The sequence below is a fragment of the Chelmon rostratus genome, chromosome 3 (genome assembly GCF_017976325.1).
Source record: "Chelmon rostratus isolate fCheRos1 chromosome 3, fCheRos1.pri, whole genome shotgun sequence".
In the NCBI taxonomy this organism is placed as follows: domain Eukaryota; kingdom Metazoa; phylum Chordata; class Actinopteri; order Chaetodontiformes; family Chaetodontidae; genus Chelmon; species Chelmon rostratus.
In genome coordinates this window covers 18,678,382-18,691,842 of record NC_055660.1, presented here as the reverse complement: position 1 = coordinate 18,691,842, position 13,461 = coordinate 18,678,382, and the positions used below count along the sequence as shown (strand labels likewise).

Here is a 13,461-nt window from a genome sequence, read left to right as displayed (position 1 = left end):
GGGAAAAGACAGGAGGAGGAGGAGAAGGGAACAAGTAATAAAATAATTATCCATTATATATTCCCATTCCTCACCTGGTGCCCACTCCAGCACAGAGAACACCTCTCCCTTGGCACTGGTGAAGGTGACGCCAGGTTTGCCCCCACTCTGTTGGCACAGCACTGGTGTGTCACTGAGAAACTCGCTGGGCCATTCTTGTCCACCCACCGGTGTCTGCGGCTCCTGCTGGGGCTTCTCCTCTCCAGCTCGCTCTGCCTGAACAGTAACAGACCAGTAAGTAAAACGCAATGAAGACATGAAGTGTCAAAATGTGGCTTTTATTTAATGTTATTCATCTGGATTGTACTGGCAAGTTTGTGTACACAACCGTTGTAGACACCCACCTCTGTCCCTGCTCCTCCACTGCCGCCTGCCTCCACCACAGCCTCCATCTTCTCCTCTTCCACGATGGCCACGTTGTCCAGCGTCTTCCTCAGGTTCTCCTGCAGCTTCTTGATGTCGTCCAGGAAGCGTTTCTCCTTGGTCGGTTTCTCGGGGGCTGAGGGCGTCACCGAAGTCGCCACGTGAGTTGTGGAAGTGGGTTCTGCAGAGGTCGGGGAAGTTGGAGAGCCGCCGGTCCAGAGCTGCTCCACGGTCATGTTCTTCAGGCTCTCCAGGATCTTCAAGGCCTCTTTCAACTCCCTGAAGCCTCGAGAGGCACCGTCTTTACTGGGCTTCTCCGCTCCATTGACTGCCCCCGGGGTGGTTCCTAAGAAGGCAGGATTATAAGTGCATAATAAATCACGGTGGTATAGTTAGATAAGATAAGATAAGACAAGATAGACTTTATTAATCTCCAGATGGGGTATTTGGATGTTACATGCAGCAAGCAATAGAAATAGCACTAGCAAAGGCAATAGAAATAAAAAATACAAAATAAGAAGTTGCCTATATGTATGTACAATTTATGCAAAAGACTATAAAAAATATATTGCCAATGCCAATTAGACTCACATCAAATCACATCAAAAACCTATCATCTCAAAAGACTGCATTCACTGAGAAGCAAAACCCATAAAACAGTATGTATTTATGACCAGTTTAATTATGAAAAAAGGCTCATTCATTTACTGAGTTCTATGGAAGTAGTTTCTAGTGAGTATTTACAGCTGTGGGATCGTTTATGTTTGATGAACTCAAAATAAATCACAGCGTCACTGTTAATCATAGTGAAAGATGTCACCCAGTGCAACAGTGTGGCTCATTAATGGGTTTTAATTGTTTTTAGACAACAGTTGAGCTCTAAGGCACAGAGGAATAAACTATATCAGGCTTTGGATACACAGGCAATACTTGTTATTGGGGTCAATCTATTGCTAGTTTTGATCTTTTTGTGTGATTTGTTGACAAAAACAAATACAGAATAACACCAGGGTTATCTATTAATAGGTCAAACAGGTGTAAAATCGCCCATTATAGCAATTAAAGACAAAGAACAGTGAGACTTTAGCTCATTCAAAATGCAGCAGCCAAAGTCCTCAGAGGACATGCACAGCTGAACATCTTACTCATTTACCTGGATTACTTAATTCATTCTCTCAGTGCAAAACTGAATCAACTTCAAAATTCTACTTACAGTCTTTGCAGCACATCCTTGTTTGGCTCTGCAGTACATTTCTGACCTGCTCACTGACCACAGTTCAGTCAGATCTCTCAGGTCATCAGGTGGGTTTTTTTTTTTTACCAGACCTAATATAAGATCTAGATCTGGTGACGATGCTCTTTGTTATGCTGGTCCTGTTCTCTGGAGCAAACTCACTGATGACCTGAGATCTGTGACAGTCTTTCTATTTTCTCTGGTTTACGATCAGTTACTGTGGTGTGTGTGTGTGTGTGTGTCAGTGTCTGCGGGTGGGTGTTTCTTGTGTTATTTTCTTCTTTTGGAGCTGTTGTATTGTCTTATTTCTCTCAATAAAATAGACTTGTGCTACATAAATAATGCCTTGCCTACAGACACAGACTGCACTAGAATATTTTGTAAGGCTTTATTAACACTTAAGTTTTAAGTAGGACAAAAAAGCTCTTATTTTTTTTGTCCTATAGAGGACAAACTATCACATTAGTGGCGACACAATATTCAAACAGAATGATCGAAGTGTTGCACTGTGGAGTTGACAATATTCCCCTAAAACTAACAATAATATGAATCTCATAAAATAAGCTCCCCACCTCCTCCAGAAGCAGGACTAGCCACAGCCACAGATGCCTCTCCCTCCTCTCCCGGGGGTCCTTTAGTGGGGCTGGTGACCCCAGCTTTGCTGCCCTCTGGAGGGGGGATGATGAACGCTGTGGAGCCAGTGGGGGTGGGGGTGGGGGTGGCTGTGTCGGTGACATCTGCGTTGTTGACATGGCTGTCGTCCTCCGTGGTGAGGCCGTTATCCGTCTCCCAGCTGTCGCTCTCGTCCTCCCACTCCTCAGTGGAAAGGACGCTGCTGGTCTCCTCCACCGAGTCGTAGTCGGTCTCCTCGATCTCAGACTCAACATTGTAGAGGTGCTGTGTGTGTGTGTGTGTGTGAGTGAGTGAGTGTGTTAATTCAGAAACCATCAGCAACAGACGTCTCGCTTCCAATGTCAGAAACAACATTCAATTTTATCAAGGAGAAATGCTTACCTGTGGTAGGACAATGGTCATGGAGTTATCCGCCCACACCACCTCCACTTTGCTGCTCACATCCACCCTGGAGACCTGGCCGACTGATGTCTGAGGGAAGGAGGATGTAGAGAAACACGCTTATCAACATAACATAACATACTATGTGTTGTAAAGATTGCAAATTCCTCTGAGGCAAATTTGTGATTTCGGAAATCTAAATTAAACTGACATGACTGAAAGAACAAAGTGTCCATTACTCCATAATATGACACTCTTGGATGAAGGGAGCGATATACTGTACTGAAGCACTTGATTTCCTAAAAGCATTGCCAGAAAGGGTTCAAACATGTAACATTTTTAAGGTTGCTCTAAAAAGCCATGAGGGTATTAAAGTGACAACAGTCTGGCTTCACCAGCTGGATAATGAAATAGTTTGTATTAATAGTGGTCATTTTGCCCTGAGGGCGGTGCAGGAGAAAAGTTCACCGAGCATCCTAATCAGAAGGGCAGGCTGGTAATGTGCAGTGCACACGACAGACAGGTGACAGAAAAGATGTTTTTAACTGTTCCCACCTCATTTTCACAGTCGTTCTGCCCGTTCTCTGAGTTCCAAATTCTGATGACGATGTCAGTGGTGCGGAAGTGGAAGTCGGGGTGATCTGCGATGTCGTACACGCTGACATCCTCCTCCATGCCGATCACCTGGATTAAAGCAAAAAAAAAAAGAACACCAGGCCCATCTTCATTTCTGTCAGAAAATTGAAGAGTGCCCCGCAGCAGCCAGGTGTCACAACATAAGACCACCTGCAGGCAGTGCATGAAGGAGTGTAGGCAAGTCCCCCACAGCCCCCGTCTCCCCCGTAACACCACCAATATATTCTTCATGTTTCCGTCTCTCTCTGACACACACACGTCAAGTATTTCACTTTCTTGTTTTCCTGACTGACCTCCACGTCGTCGCTGGAGGAGTTGAGTTTGATCCACTTGACGACACATGTTCTGCCCTTGTGATCACCAGACTGGATCACACCGTACACTCCTGGGTCCTGGAGGGCTTGGGCTGAGAGAGCAAACAAACGCACGCACGAAGTGCACAGTTAAAATACAAACACACAAACCTCTAAATGCAAAGATTTAGAACAAATAAAGATGCATTTGTCTGGAAGAAAATGGAGACTTGAGTATACAACAACACAGCCTTAAAATGCATCTCTGTATTTTTCAGTCCATTTCACAGACACACACACACACACACACACAAACTTGGCATAGTTTCAGCAAATGACCCAGATACAGTAGGTACAGGGTGGCAGGATGGCCTATATAAAAAAATCTCATCGCAGTCCACAGGGACAGAAATCTGACACATGCTGCGCCTTCAGTATTCAGAAAAAGTGAAAAGGAACAAAGTGAAATAAAACAACAACAGAAAATTTATTTTCCTTACGTCGTTTGTCTACCACAAAGTCTCCGGGACAGAACTCGTGGCTGTCGAGGTGCTGGATGGGGATGAGGTCGTTTGATCGGATCCCCTTCTCCACCCTCCCGTCCTTCCACATCACATCAGCAGTGGTCTTTGTGGACACAACTTCCACTGCCACCCTGTAAACACAGCAGAGTGACACATGGCTGCAGCAGACAGGTTTGCTCAGTTTGATTTGTGTTGGCCTGGTAAGAAGAATGTTTTGTAGAAATGTATCAGGCTCAAACGTAAAAACTCTGCCTCTTCTCATTCAGAGGAGCATTTCTTTCTGTTTCATTCATCACAAAAGGAAATCTACGGTACTATCAGATGTTTCTGCTCCTATTTGCCCCTCTTCCTGTCTTCTTATGTGCTGCACCATTTACTTTCACTCAACCACTATCTTCACCTCCCATCTCGTTGGACCTCAATCTTCCCTCTCACTTTTTTCTTTGTTCTAGATCTCAGTTCTTCCCCTCTTCATTTTGCCCTGCCTGCAAAAAAACCATACAATCTCTGTATGTTATGACATGAATTTCTGGGTTGATGTCTTTTTAACCTTGTCTGTTCCCAGATATGAGACAGTAGGAGACGCTCTTAAAAGGGAGCTCTACCGATTTTACAGCAAAGTCAAGTGGTGGCTACATTAGCCACAACTAGCATTAGGAACATGAACCTGTGAAGAAACTGCCGGCATTTGAGTTGTGTTGTGGGTAATATAGACACCATGTTTTAATAAGGAAAAGGTATGCATTAAACAAAAGAGAACATATCTCTTCTTGTGTTGCGTCTATTTTGGCCATGTTTCAAAAACTGTCCATCATCAGTCCAACAATGTTATAGGATCGCAATGCTAGATCAGTAGACTACTGTAGTCCTGGACTGCTCTGTCATTCAAGTGCACAAATCCTGTCATTCAGCCTCATATTGATCCCTCTCTTAAATATTCCACACAAATAAAGGACACAAAGGAAATCACAGTACATAGAAATATGCAGTCCAATACACACACAAAAAGCAAGCAGTCATGTGACAGTGTTGACAACATGCAGGTGACTGGTATATTGGGAACCAGCACTAATTTGTAAAGACAACTTATAATTGAATCTGAGGTTTTGTTTCGGAAAACACAAATTTTATTGGCAGCTAAATGCCAAAGAGCAGAAAATCTGCAGAGTTGTGGTATGTTTGGTGAAGTAAAAAAAGCAAGGGAGAGTGTGTGAGATCTGCTTTGTAAGCTGAGGATGAGTGTGGCCGTGTGTGGTTGAGGAAATGACACCATCAGTAGTCTGCACTCAAAGATTTTGCGTGTGCAGCTGCTGTCGAGCTCCAGTGTCACCGTCACACAGGTCGAGACATGAGCCTTTTGACAAACAAGAGATAGGACGGAGGGACACACAGACAACAGTGCTGTCAGGTTTTTCCAGGGTAAAAATGTGCAGGAAGCACCGTCAGACTTAAAAAAAAAAAACACAAAGGCTCACTGGTCGCCACAATGGTCTCATTTGTCACTAACCAGAGAAAGGTTTACCAACAGTTGGAAAAATGTACTGGCAGTAAGAAATGAGGAGGACGGATGGATGGAGTTATGATGGGATGAAATACTAAAAGAGAAAGGCAGAAAAAAGAATGGAAGAAACAAAGTACGACACAAGACAAGCAACAAAGATGACTACATGTGTGATTGGATTGTAGCATTCAGAGAGGAGAATGAGAAGTTTTGTGGACTGGTGTGTGATTCCCCCACGGTTAACCCACCGGTCTCCGGGCTTGAACTCGCGGGAAAACTTGGTTCTCTTTTTCTTATGCTTCCTCTTCAGGTTACGAATGGAGAGCGGGATGCTCTTCTTCCGGTTGGTTCCCAGACCGCCGCTCTGAGAAGAGGCTGTGGAGCTGGCCGATGACGTCAGAGAGCTGCAGCCAGGATTACAGTCGCAGGTTAATTGAGACCATATCTTATTTAATTATACATATTGTGCACACACACACGTACATTCATACACAGGATAGTTTTCCTCTTCAAGATTGGTCTGTTAAAAGTCAGAAAGTAGTGGAAAAAAGCCCTTTAAACTTCAAACATGACATCTTCAAATTACTTGTTCTGTCCAACCAACGGTTCAAAAGATAAATTATACTCCATTAAAATCAGAGAAAACAAAGTACTTGCAAATGTTAATTTTTAAGAGACTGAAACCAGAGAATTTCTGGCAGGTTTGCTGAAAAAAATAGTTTAAGTTTAAGACAACTAAGCACTTATCAAAATGGTCGATGATCATTTATTTCTGTCATAAACTAATCAACTAGTTGACCAATTGTTAAAGCTTTAATCTTCAGTACAGCAAGTAAAAACTGGACTTAATGCAGAACTATCTGAAGTTTACACAGAGATCTTTCAAACAACTGTCTGAATGAAGACATACAGGACGAACTGTAAACACAACATGCAAAATTTAATGAAATCCAGTGTAACAGCTATAAATACTACATTAATGAGGTGTTTATGGTTCACATTCGGTTGAGGTTGTGTTTAAGAGATGATGATGATGATTCAGCTCTGTGGTCATTTCTGAGGCCCCAACTGTAACTTTTGGAAAAAGCTGCAATGACGCTCTCAGCCAAGTGCCAGCCTTTGGTTGCCAGACAGAGAAAATTTATTTCCATCACATATTTGAGAGATAATTCACCTGTTCAACTATACCCCATATTTCAGTAATAAAAAAGTGTAATCAAACCTGAATAAGGTGTGTGTGTTACCGTGTGTCTCATACCTCCCTCTCAATCACACACCAACACTCTCATGAAATGGATTTGGAAGGATGGAAAGAAACTGGCTCAGCTTCATCAATAATGCAACTCAAACTTAACCAAGCAAAATCAACAATGAGTGACTAACATTATTAGATTTAAACTGCAAGCAAATTCGACCGGGGAAATTACAACAGGCAGAATAATTAGCCACAACTACTGCAAGCCTGGAGTCGAGACAGCTCTTTCTAACATGCTGTCGTTTATTGTCCCACATGTAAGTAAAATCAGTGCAACTGCTGTACAGAACAGTCGTGGCTGCAGATATTGACCAAATGAAGCTCTGCCATAATAAGCAATGTTATTTAACTGAATTTCATTATATTAGCTTGAATAATAAGTCTATTAATTGATTAGTCGATCAGTAGTAATTTTATTGGCAACTACTTTTGATATTAGATGAACTGTTCCAGTAATTTTTCCAAAAAATAAAAGCAAAATATTCTCTGATTCCGTCTGACTGATGCTGTCGAGATCACATTATTCTTTTCAGAAGCTCATGTTGTTGTGTCCACACCCTGTCTATGACATTCTAAAACAAACAAACAACCAAATAGCTAAATGTTAACACACCTGGTATCGTCAGTGTCCTCTGCAGCCTCGTCGTCAGCGTCCTGCTCCCCGTGTTCAGCCGAGGTGTCGTTGGTGTTCTGGGAGTCCGGTGGGTTCTGGATGGGAACCACAGGGCCGTTGTTGTTGGGATGAGAGGAATCTGTCTGCTCTGGTTTGAGCTCGCCTGGTGAGAGATAAAACGGGAGAGGACATTTTTTGAATTTGTACCTTAAGATATCGATGGATGGACAACCTTTTAAACATGAGAGAAAATAGTTATATGTAAAACACAAAATCCTTTACAATTGAAAATAACATTTATTATATTCATTTACCAGTCTCTGGTGAATCATGACATTTAGGGAAAAAGTATATGATCATAGTGCTTCAGGTTTTTAATTTGCTAATGCTTTACAGCGAGACAGTCTCATCATGCAGGCAGACTTATTTCTCAGCTCAAGTGTGCTGCACTCCAGCTCAGTTTCCAATTAGTTTGTTCCCTCTGTACTGAAGCCCATTTGTGGAAAGGACTGCCTCGTGTCTCACAGGAGCCTTGAATCATTCTGACTCTGCTTCGCATGGAGACACTTAGTTCTCAGCTACTGTAGGGAAGATGCAAGCAAAAAATAACGCTCACTTTTCTGACAATTATAAATGAGTAAGCACTTTGAGTGTGGGAGAAATTTATGCCCTCTTTATTCCGCTTATCTTTTCACATTTAACACTCACTCACAAATCTAATTTACCTGCACTTGCTCTCATTTCTGCCTTACAGCTAATAGTAAAGGCTCTGTCTGACTGCGTTGCTGAAACAGGAGATGACCATGTTTTTGACTAATGATTAAGTGTGACCACTGCAGCAGTGCTCACAGAGACCAAACAGATTGTTTGGACCAGAGAGATTTACAAGATAATGCTTTCTGAAAAATCAGCTGAAACTACCCAACCGATACAGGATTTCTGAGGCAGATACTTAAAGGTTAAAAGAATCCAAATCCTCAAGAAATATGGCAACAATATATGTTGTGACCACAATGTGTACAAAATGGGACATTAGACAGTGAAAAACCCTATATTAAGAGCAAATATGACAGTAACATTAGATGAAGTAGTGTCTGGTGTGGGAATGTGTGTAGTTTATTAATTTCAGCTTTCCTTCATACAGATTGTTTTGTTTCTAATTTTGTGATGTAAGCTTTATGAAAGCTTTTTCCAAATAAGTAGACACAATGGACTCAAATCAAATATGCCTTTTCATGTCTACTTCATTTCCAATAAGGGAATGCAGGTAGCAGGACTGAGTGCAAAAAAACGGACTCCAGGAAATGAACCAAACAGGACATTACCTAATGTAACACCAACAAACTCAGGTTCAGTTCTTTGTGTTACCGGACTGATAAATGAATATATCTGCTAAAATGATTGATTTCCAGTCAAATAAATAAAAAGTTGTTAATGTGGGGAAACTGGGCCAAATAAAACCTTTTCACCCTGTGATTATCATCATATCATGCATCAGTCAGGCTCGACTTAAAATGCTCACTTGTGTTGTAGCGCTGATGTTTGATTTCTCGTTGGCAGACAAGTCTATTTTTAGCTGAGTGAAATTCTTCAACATTAGAGCCTGGCTGAGTTCATGATGGAGGCAACACCGACAACATTTGGGAGCAGGAGCGTGTGTGTGTGTGTACTGTGTGTACTGTGCGTTCCTTTGGATTCTGTCTTTTCTCTGCAGGGTGTTTATTGGCACCTTGTGTGTCGGCGTTCTCCGTCTTCTTCCCCGAATCCTTCTTGAACATCCTTTTCAACTGCATGAGACACACAGACACACGCACGCACACACACACAGTGAAAGTTTGAAGATAATCAAAAAATGCCTCACAGTTTAGTACCGGCAGTGTTCGTAATACCAAGGGATATACAAAATTCGAGGACAAATTTCTTAAAATACACCCGGAATCGTGATCATCTCCTGTTCATTAACTTCTAGTGTAAAACCGGTGACTAAACGTTAATATGTTCCTGGGGGGGTAACAGGCTGTATTGACCTCTATTTTTACAACAGGTTACAAGTTCTACATATACTCTAAAAGAGCACAGTTAAATCTATATATGCTGACATATATAAACAACACATTTAGCCTCACTTTTCTGGCCACAGGGTCTTCAGGCAGGACAGGGGCACCCTCAGGTCCTTCACAGGTGATGCGTGTGGCGTCCCCCTTAGCCGGGAAAACATACAGGGCTCTCTCTCCCAGCTGCCTCTGGGTGTGGTCGTAGTATCCTAGACGTCTCACCCTAGACCAGACCAGCACAGAGGCACAATATAGCAATTTAGTCATTCATGTGAATTCTCAAAGCTGTAAGAAAATAACAGAATCAAATACACTCCAAGCAAAGACAAATTGAGCTCACACCAACAGCAGAAATAAATTTGCGTGAGGACATGTGGATGAATATTGCGACTGACCTGCAGAGATTCTCCTGTGTGATGGTGGAGGGAGGAGGATAGACGCTGTCAGAACCTTTGGGAGAGTAGCTCTTGGTGATCCACGTCACCTTCAGCTCTACCACTTTTACCTGAGGAGACACCATGGAAACCAGTTAGGTAAGCAGACACACCCAATTACATGTACGTCCCAATTTAGTCAGCTACTACATATGACGCCAATACAGCTTGTCTCTGGATAGATATACAATGTATGATCAGGGTCTTTTATTAACACTGATGAGAACAAGGCTCTTTCACTGACTTTTACTCAGCACGTTAGTGACTTTACTGTACTGTAGTGATACAATTCTGCTACTAAAAATAGTACTGCCTTGTCTTACGCAGAATGGGTTTAATTATCCACACTGTACAACCAAGTGCTGCATTTAGAAAGAACTTCATTTACAGTCTGTCACCATTATTAATAATGAGAACGCTAATACTCAACAGTTGGAAGTGGCAACTACAATTACATGCACAAAATATTCAGTTTTTTGTCCCTATTAAGAAAAAGACAATAAGTATATAAGTATTATATATACAATATACATGTTTACATGGCTAAAGAAAATGAATATTCCACTAATATTCCCACTTCCCACTGTATCTAAGCATCCTCTAATTAACGAACATAACCTTCCTCCTTTCTGTCGTTCAGCCACCTTCTTGAAAAGGTCTGCATTGCAATATTTGCAAATATCCAAAACCTTGTTGACATGCAAGACTTTCATAATGTTAAAACGTGTGCTTCTCCTGTTGGCCAGGCAACGCACAGAGCTGACCATATACAGGCAAGAGGCTGCTTTACAGCAGTAAAAACCCCAATAGTGATGCAGGTTGCGAATGCGCTGTATATATGTCCAAAGGATGCTCCTAAACCATGCCCTTATATTCCACATGTCTCAATCAGTAAATGCTCCATTCGGAACAAGGCCTAGTTTGGAAAATCCAACCAGAACACACTGTTTACATGCCACCTTTCAAATCTGGAATATTGTCGTGTCGAATATTAGCATACATGTAAATATAGTCACTAATACAATGTCAGAATGTCCATAAATGGGTTGTTTTCGCTTAATCAAATAATGGATGCTGCAGTGAAAAGAAGACAGGTGTGTTCAAAGAAAGTCATTCTCATCATCATCATCATCGTCGTCATCGTCATCATCGTCATCATCGTCATCATCGTCATCGTCGTCATCGTCGTCATCGTCGTCATCTTACCTCCTCTACCACCACCCTGAACTTGCACTTCCTGCTGAGGACAGGCTTGACTCCTGAAAGCCACTGTACATTAGAGAAGACTTTGGCTGGACCAATCAGGACTTGGCCTGGATAGAAACCGTACGCCTCGTCGAAGAATAGACCCTAAAGAATAAACACAGTGGCAAGGACACAATACGATGGAAGAGTTGAGAACGTGGTGTAGATGAGTTATCAGCTGTTAAAGCCAAGAATGCATTATATTCAATATATGCATTAAAAAAGTCCAGTTTTTGCCTATGTAAACAGCAATGCAGCAATTTTGCAATAAACAAACCTCAAGGCTGTTTCAAGAATGTTAATTTGAGTGTCAATCGTTGAGGACAAGGCAACAAATACACAAAACAAATGAACACAATAATTCTTAATTGTAGATTATAACAAATAAGAACTGTTTACAGACTATGAAACAGGTGCTTCCGTCTAGACATGAGCTTTTTGTAAATGGATCTGACCCCTGAATAATAGCTGTTCTGCGCGGGGTGGCTGTGCCTAAGGTGACAGATTAGCGCTTGTGGCTACATACCGAGTCACTGACATGTGGACAGACGTCGTACAGCTTGGCACCGTCCTCCACACTCATGGAGCACCTGAAGGACGGCAAAGAGAGAGACGACCAGCTGACATTCACTGGATTTGACACAGATGAACGTGTGCCAGCACGCTGACACTGGCAGACTCCAACATGGCCACAGCACACGTTGTATTATCTCACACATACACTCGCACACATTCACACACACACAGTCTACCTGGCTCCATTGGAGAGCTTGAGGATGATGTGATTAGTCAGGTCGTACACTTTCCCCAGCCAGAAGTCGTAGGCAATGTAGTCGCCGTACATAAAAGACTGCAGAACACAATGAGGAACAGCGATGAACACAATCCCAACAGCACAACTATTAATTTGAAAATATATCAAAAAATCCCTTTAGACACAGTAATTATGAAGATACACAGTAATTGCTTATATTCATACTCATATTCAATAACCACCGCTAAAAACGAGTTATTATAAGTATTGGTTGTGGTATCTGATAAATTCATTTGATAATGCTTTATTTTACAGGTTTGTAGTTTCCTGATAAGTTCCTAGGAAATGCTGTGGAAAGAACTATTTAATATGGTATTAATTATCAGAAAAAAATGCTTATCATTACATTTCGGTACAGATACACTCTGTATGGGGATTTGTTGCCATACTGAAGCTTAGCTCTTTTGAAGATCCTGCATATCACTATTAAAAATGTTGCTCTCTTACCCAGATGTGCTGCAGGTCTTTGCTGTTAACTGGATACAGAACACAGTTTGTTCCCACTAGTTTCACTGCACACTCGATGTCAATGTTGGTCACAATACCACACTGGTTGTCCTGTAATGCAACAAATACAAGTTCAGTACGTCACCACATCAGTTACCATCACTGCTCCAGTAACCTCCTCATCAAGGCAAACACTTGGTTTTTTACTTTCCTGAGGTCCGCAAGCATCACTGGTTTGATGGTATGTGAACGAGAAAAACACTTGAATTTCAGCCACACAACGATCCCAACAAAGTTTTAATGTTGTGTGTGTATATATACATATTCAGATTGGGAGTTATTCCACAGGGTTTGGTTTTGTCTGTGTCAACCTGCAATAATATTCCAGTCATGTCTGATGCAGCAAATGGAACAGAGTAGTGAACAGTGACCTGACAAAGAAGGGGCTTGATTGAAAAAAAAAAAAAAGAAATAAGACAGAAGGGGAGACGTGAAGTTAAAAGGAGAGTTACAGAGAAAGAAAAAGATGAGGACAGAGGACTCTACTTACGTTTGAATTGTTTCGTCGCACGATGTCTCTGATGACAATAGATCGATCTTCAAGTTTCAGCTGGGAAAGAAAGAGCAAACAAGGTTAGAAAATGGTGGCTGTGTGACCTCATCTTTAAGAAGTCTTACACCAACAGAAGCTGCTGCTGAGTGTCTGTCACTGACATTTGATGATGATTCGTAATGCAGAGGAGAACTTTTCACATCAACGACCCTGTGATGAACCCTGGAACCTCCAACTGAACCAACTAAACATTAATCACATCTACACTTGGACCGTGACAATGTGACTGATATGATTTGTCACACCCTTGTCCTGTCCCCACTCACGGCCATGAGAACTGCCACATGCACAGTCAGCAGAGCTGGAACGCCCCCTGAGAGCAGATCAAATGATTCTGCTATCCAAACATGGGGACACATTTCACTGAGTTGGCCAGCACGTG

At 42.0% G+C, this 13,461-nt stretch overlaps 3 protein-coding genes across 3 annotated transcripts in view; 1 reads left to right on the top strand and 2 right to left on the bottom strand.

Annotated features, from left to right (window-relative positions):
* LOC121604362 (histone H3-like) overlaps window positions 1-13,461 on the bottom strand; it is a 610,603-nt gene that overhangs the window by 220,015 nt on the left and 377,127 nt on the right. The window lies entirely within an intron of this gene.
* zgc:163040 (uncharacterized protein LOC100038789 homolog) overlaps window positions 1-13,461 on the top strand; it is a 408,070-nt gene that overhangs the window by 249,863 nt on the left and 144,746 nt on the right. Inside the window, exon 2 of the mRNA XM_041933847.1 lies at window positions 10,068-10,087. Within this exon, the coding sequence (XP_041789781.1) occupies window positions 10,068-10,087 (20 nt within the window). The remainder of the gene's footprint in view (window positions 1-10,067; window positions 10,088-13,461) is intronic.
* The window catches only part of ube2o (ubiquitin-conjugating enzyme E2O), a 37,787-nt gene that overhangs the window by 8,147 nt on the left and 16,179 nt on the right, over window positions 1-13,461 (bottom strand). The window contains exons 2-18 of the mRNA XM_041933826.1: window positions 13,017-13,076; window positions 12,467-12,577; window positions 11,958-12,055; window positions 11,732-11,795; window positions 11,167-11,310; window positions 9,922-10,031; window positions 9,599-9,749; window positions 9,202-9,259; window positions 7,473-7,635; window positions 5,853-6,008; window positions 4,080-4,234; window positions 3,580-3,692; window positions 3,206-3,334; window positions 2,651-2,740; window positions 2,209-2,533; window positions 384-748; window positions 75-255 (exon numbers count right to left, since the gene is read on the bottom strand). Of these exons, the coding sequence (XP_041789760.1) occupies window positions 75-255; window positions 384-748; window positions 2,209-2,533; window positions 2,651-2,740; window positions 3,206-3,334; window positions 3,580-3,692; window positions 4,080-4,234; window positions 5,853-6,008; window positions 7,473-7,635; window positions 9,202-9,259; window positions 9,599-9,749; window positions 9,922-10,031; window positions 11,167-11,310; window positions 11,732-11,795; window positions 11,958-12,055; window positions 12,467-12,577; window positions 13,017-13,076 (2,473 nt within the window). The remainder of the gene's footprint in view (window positions 1-74; window positions 256-383; window positions 749-2,208; window positions 2,534-2,650; window positions 2,741-3,205; window positions 3,335-3,579; window positions 3,693-4,079; window positions 4,235-5,852; window positions 6,009-7,472; window positions 7,636-9,201; window positions 9,260-9,598; window positions 9,750-9,921; window positions 10,032-11,166; window positions 11,311-11,731; window positions 11,796-11,957; window positions 12,056-12,466; window positions 12,578-13,016; window positions 13,077-13,461) is intronic.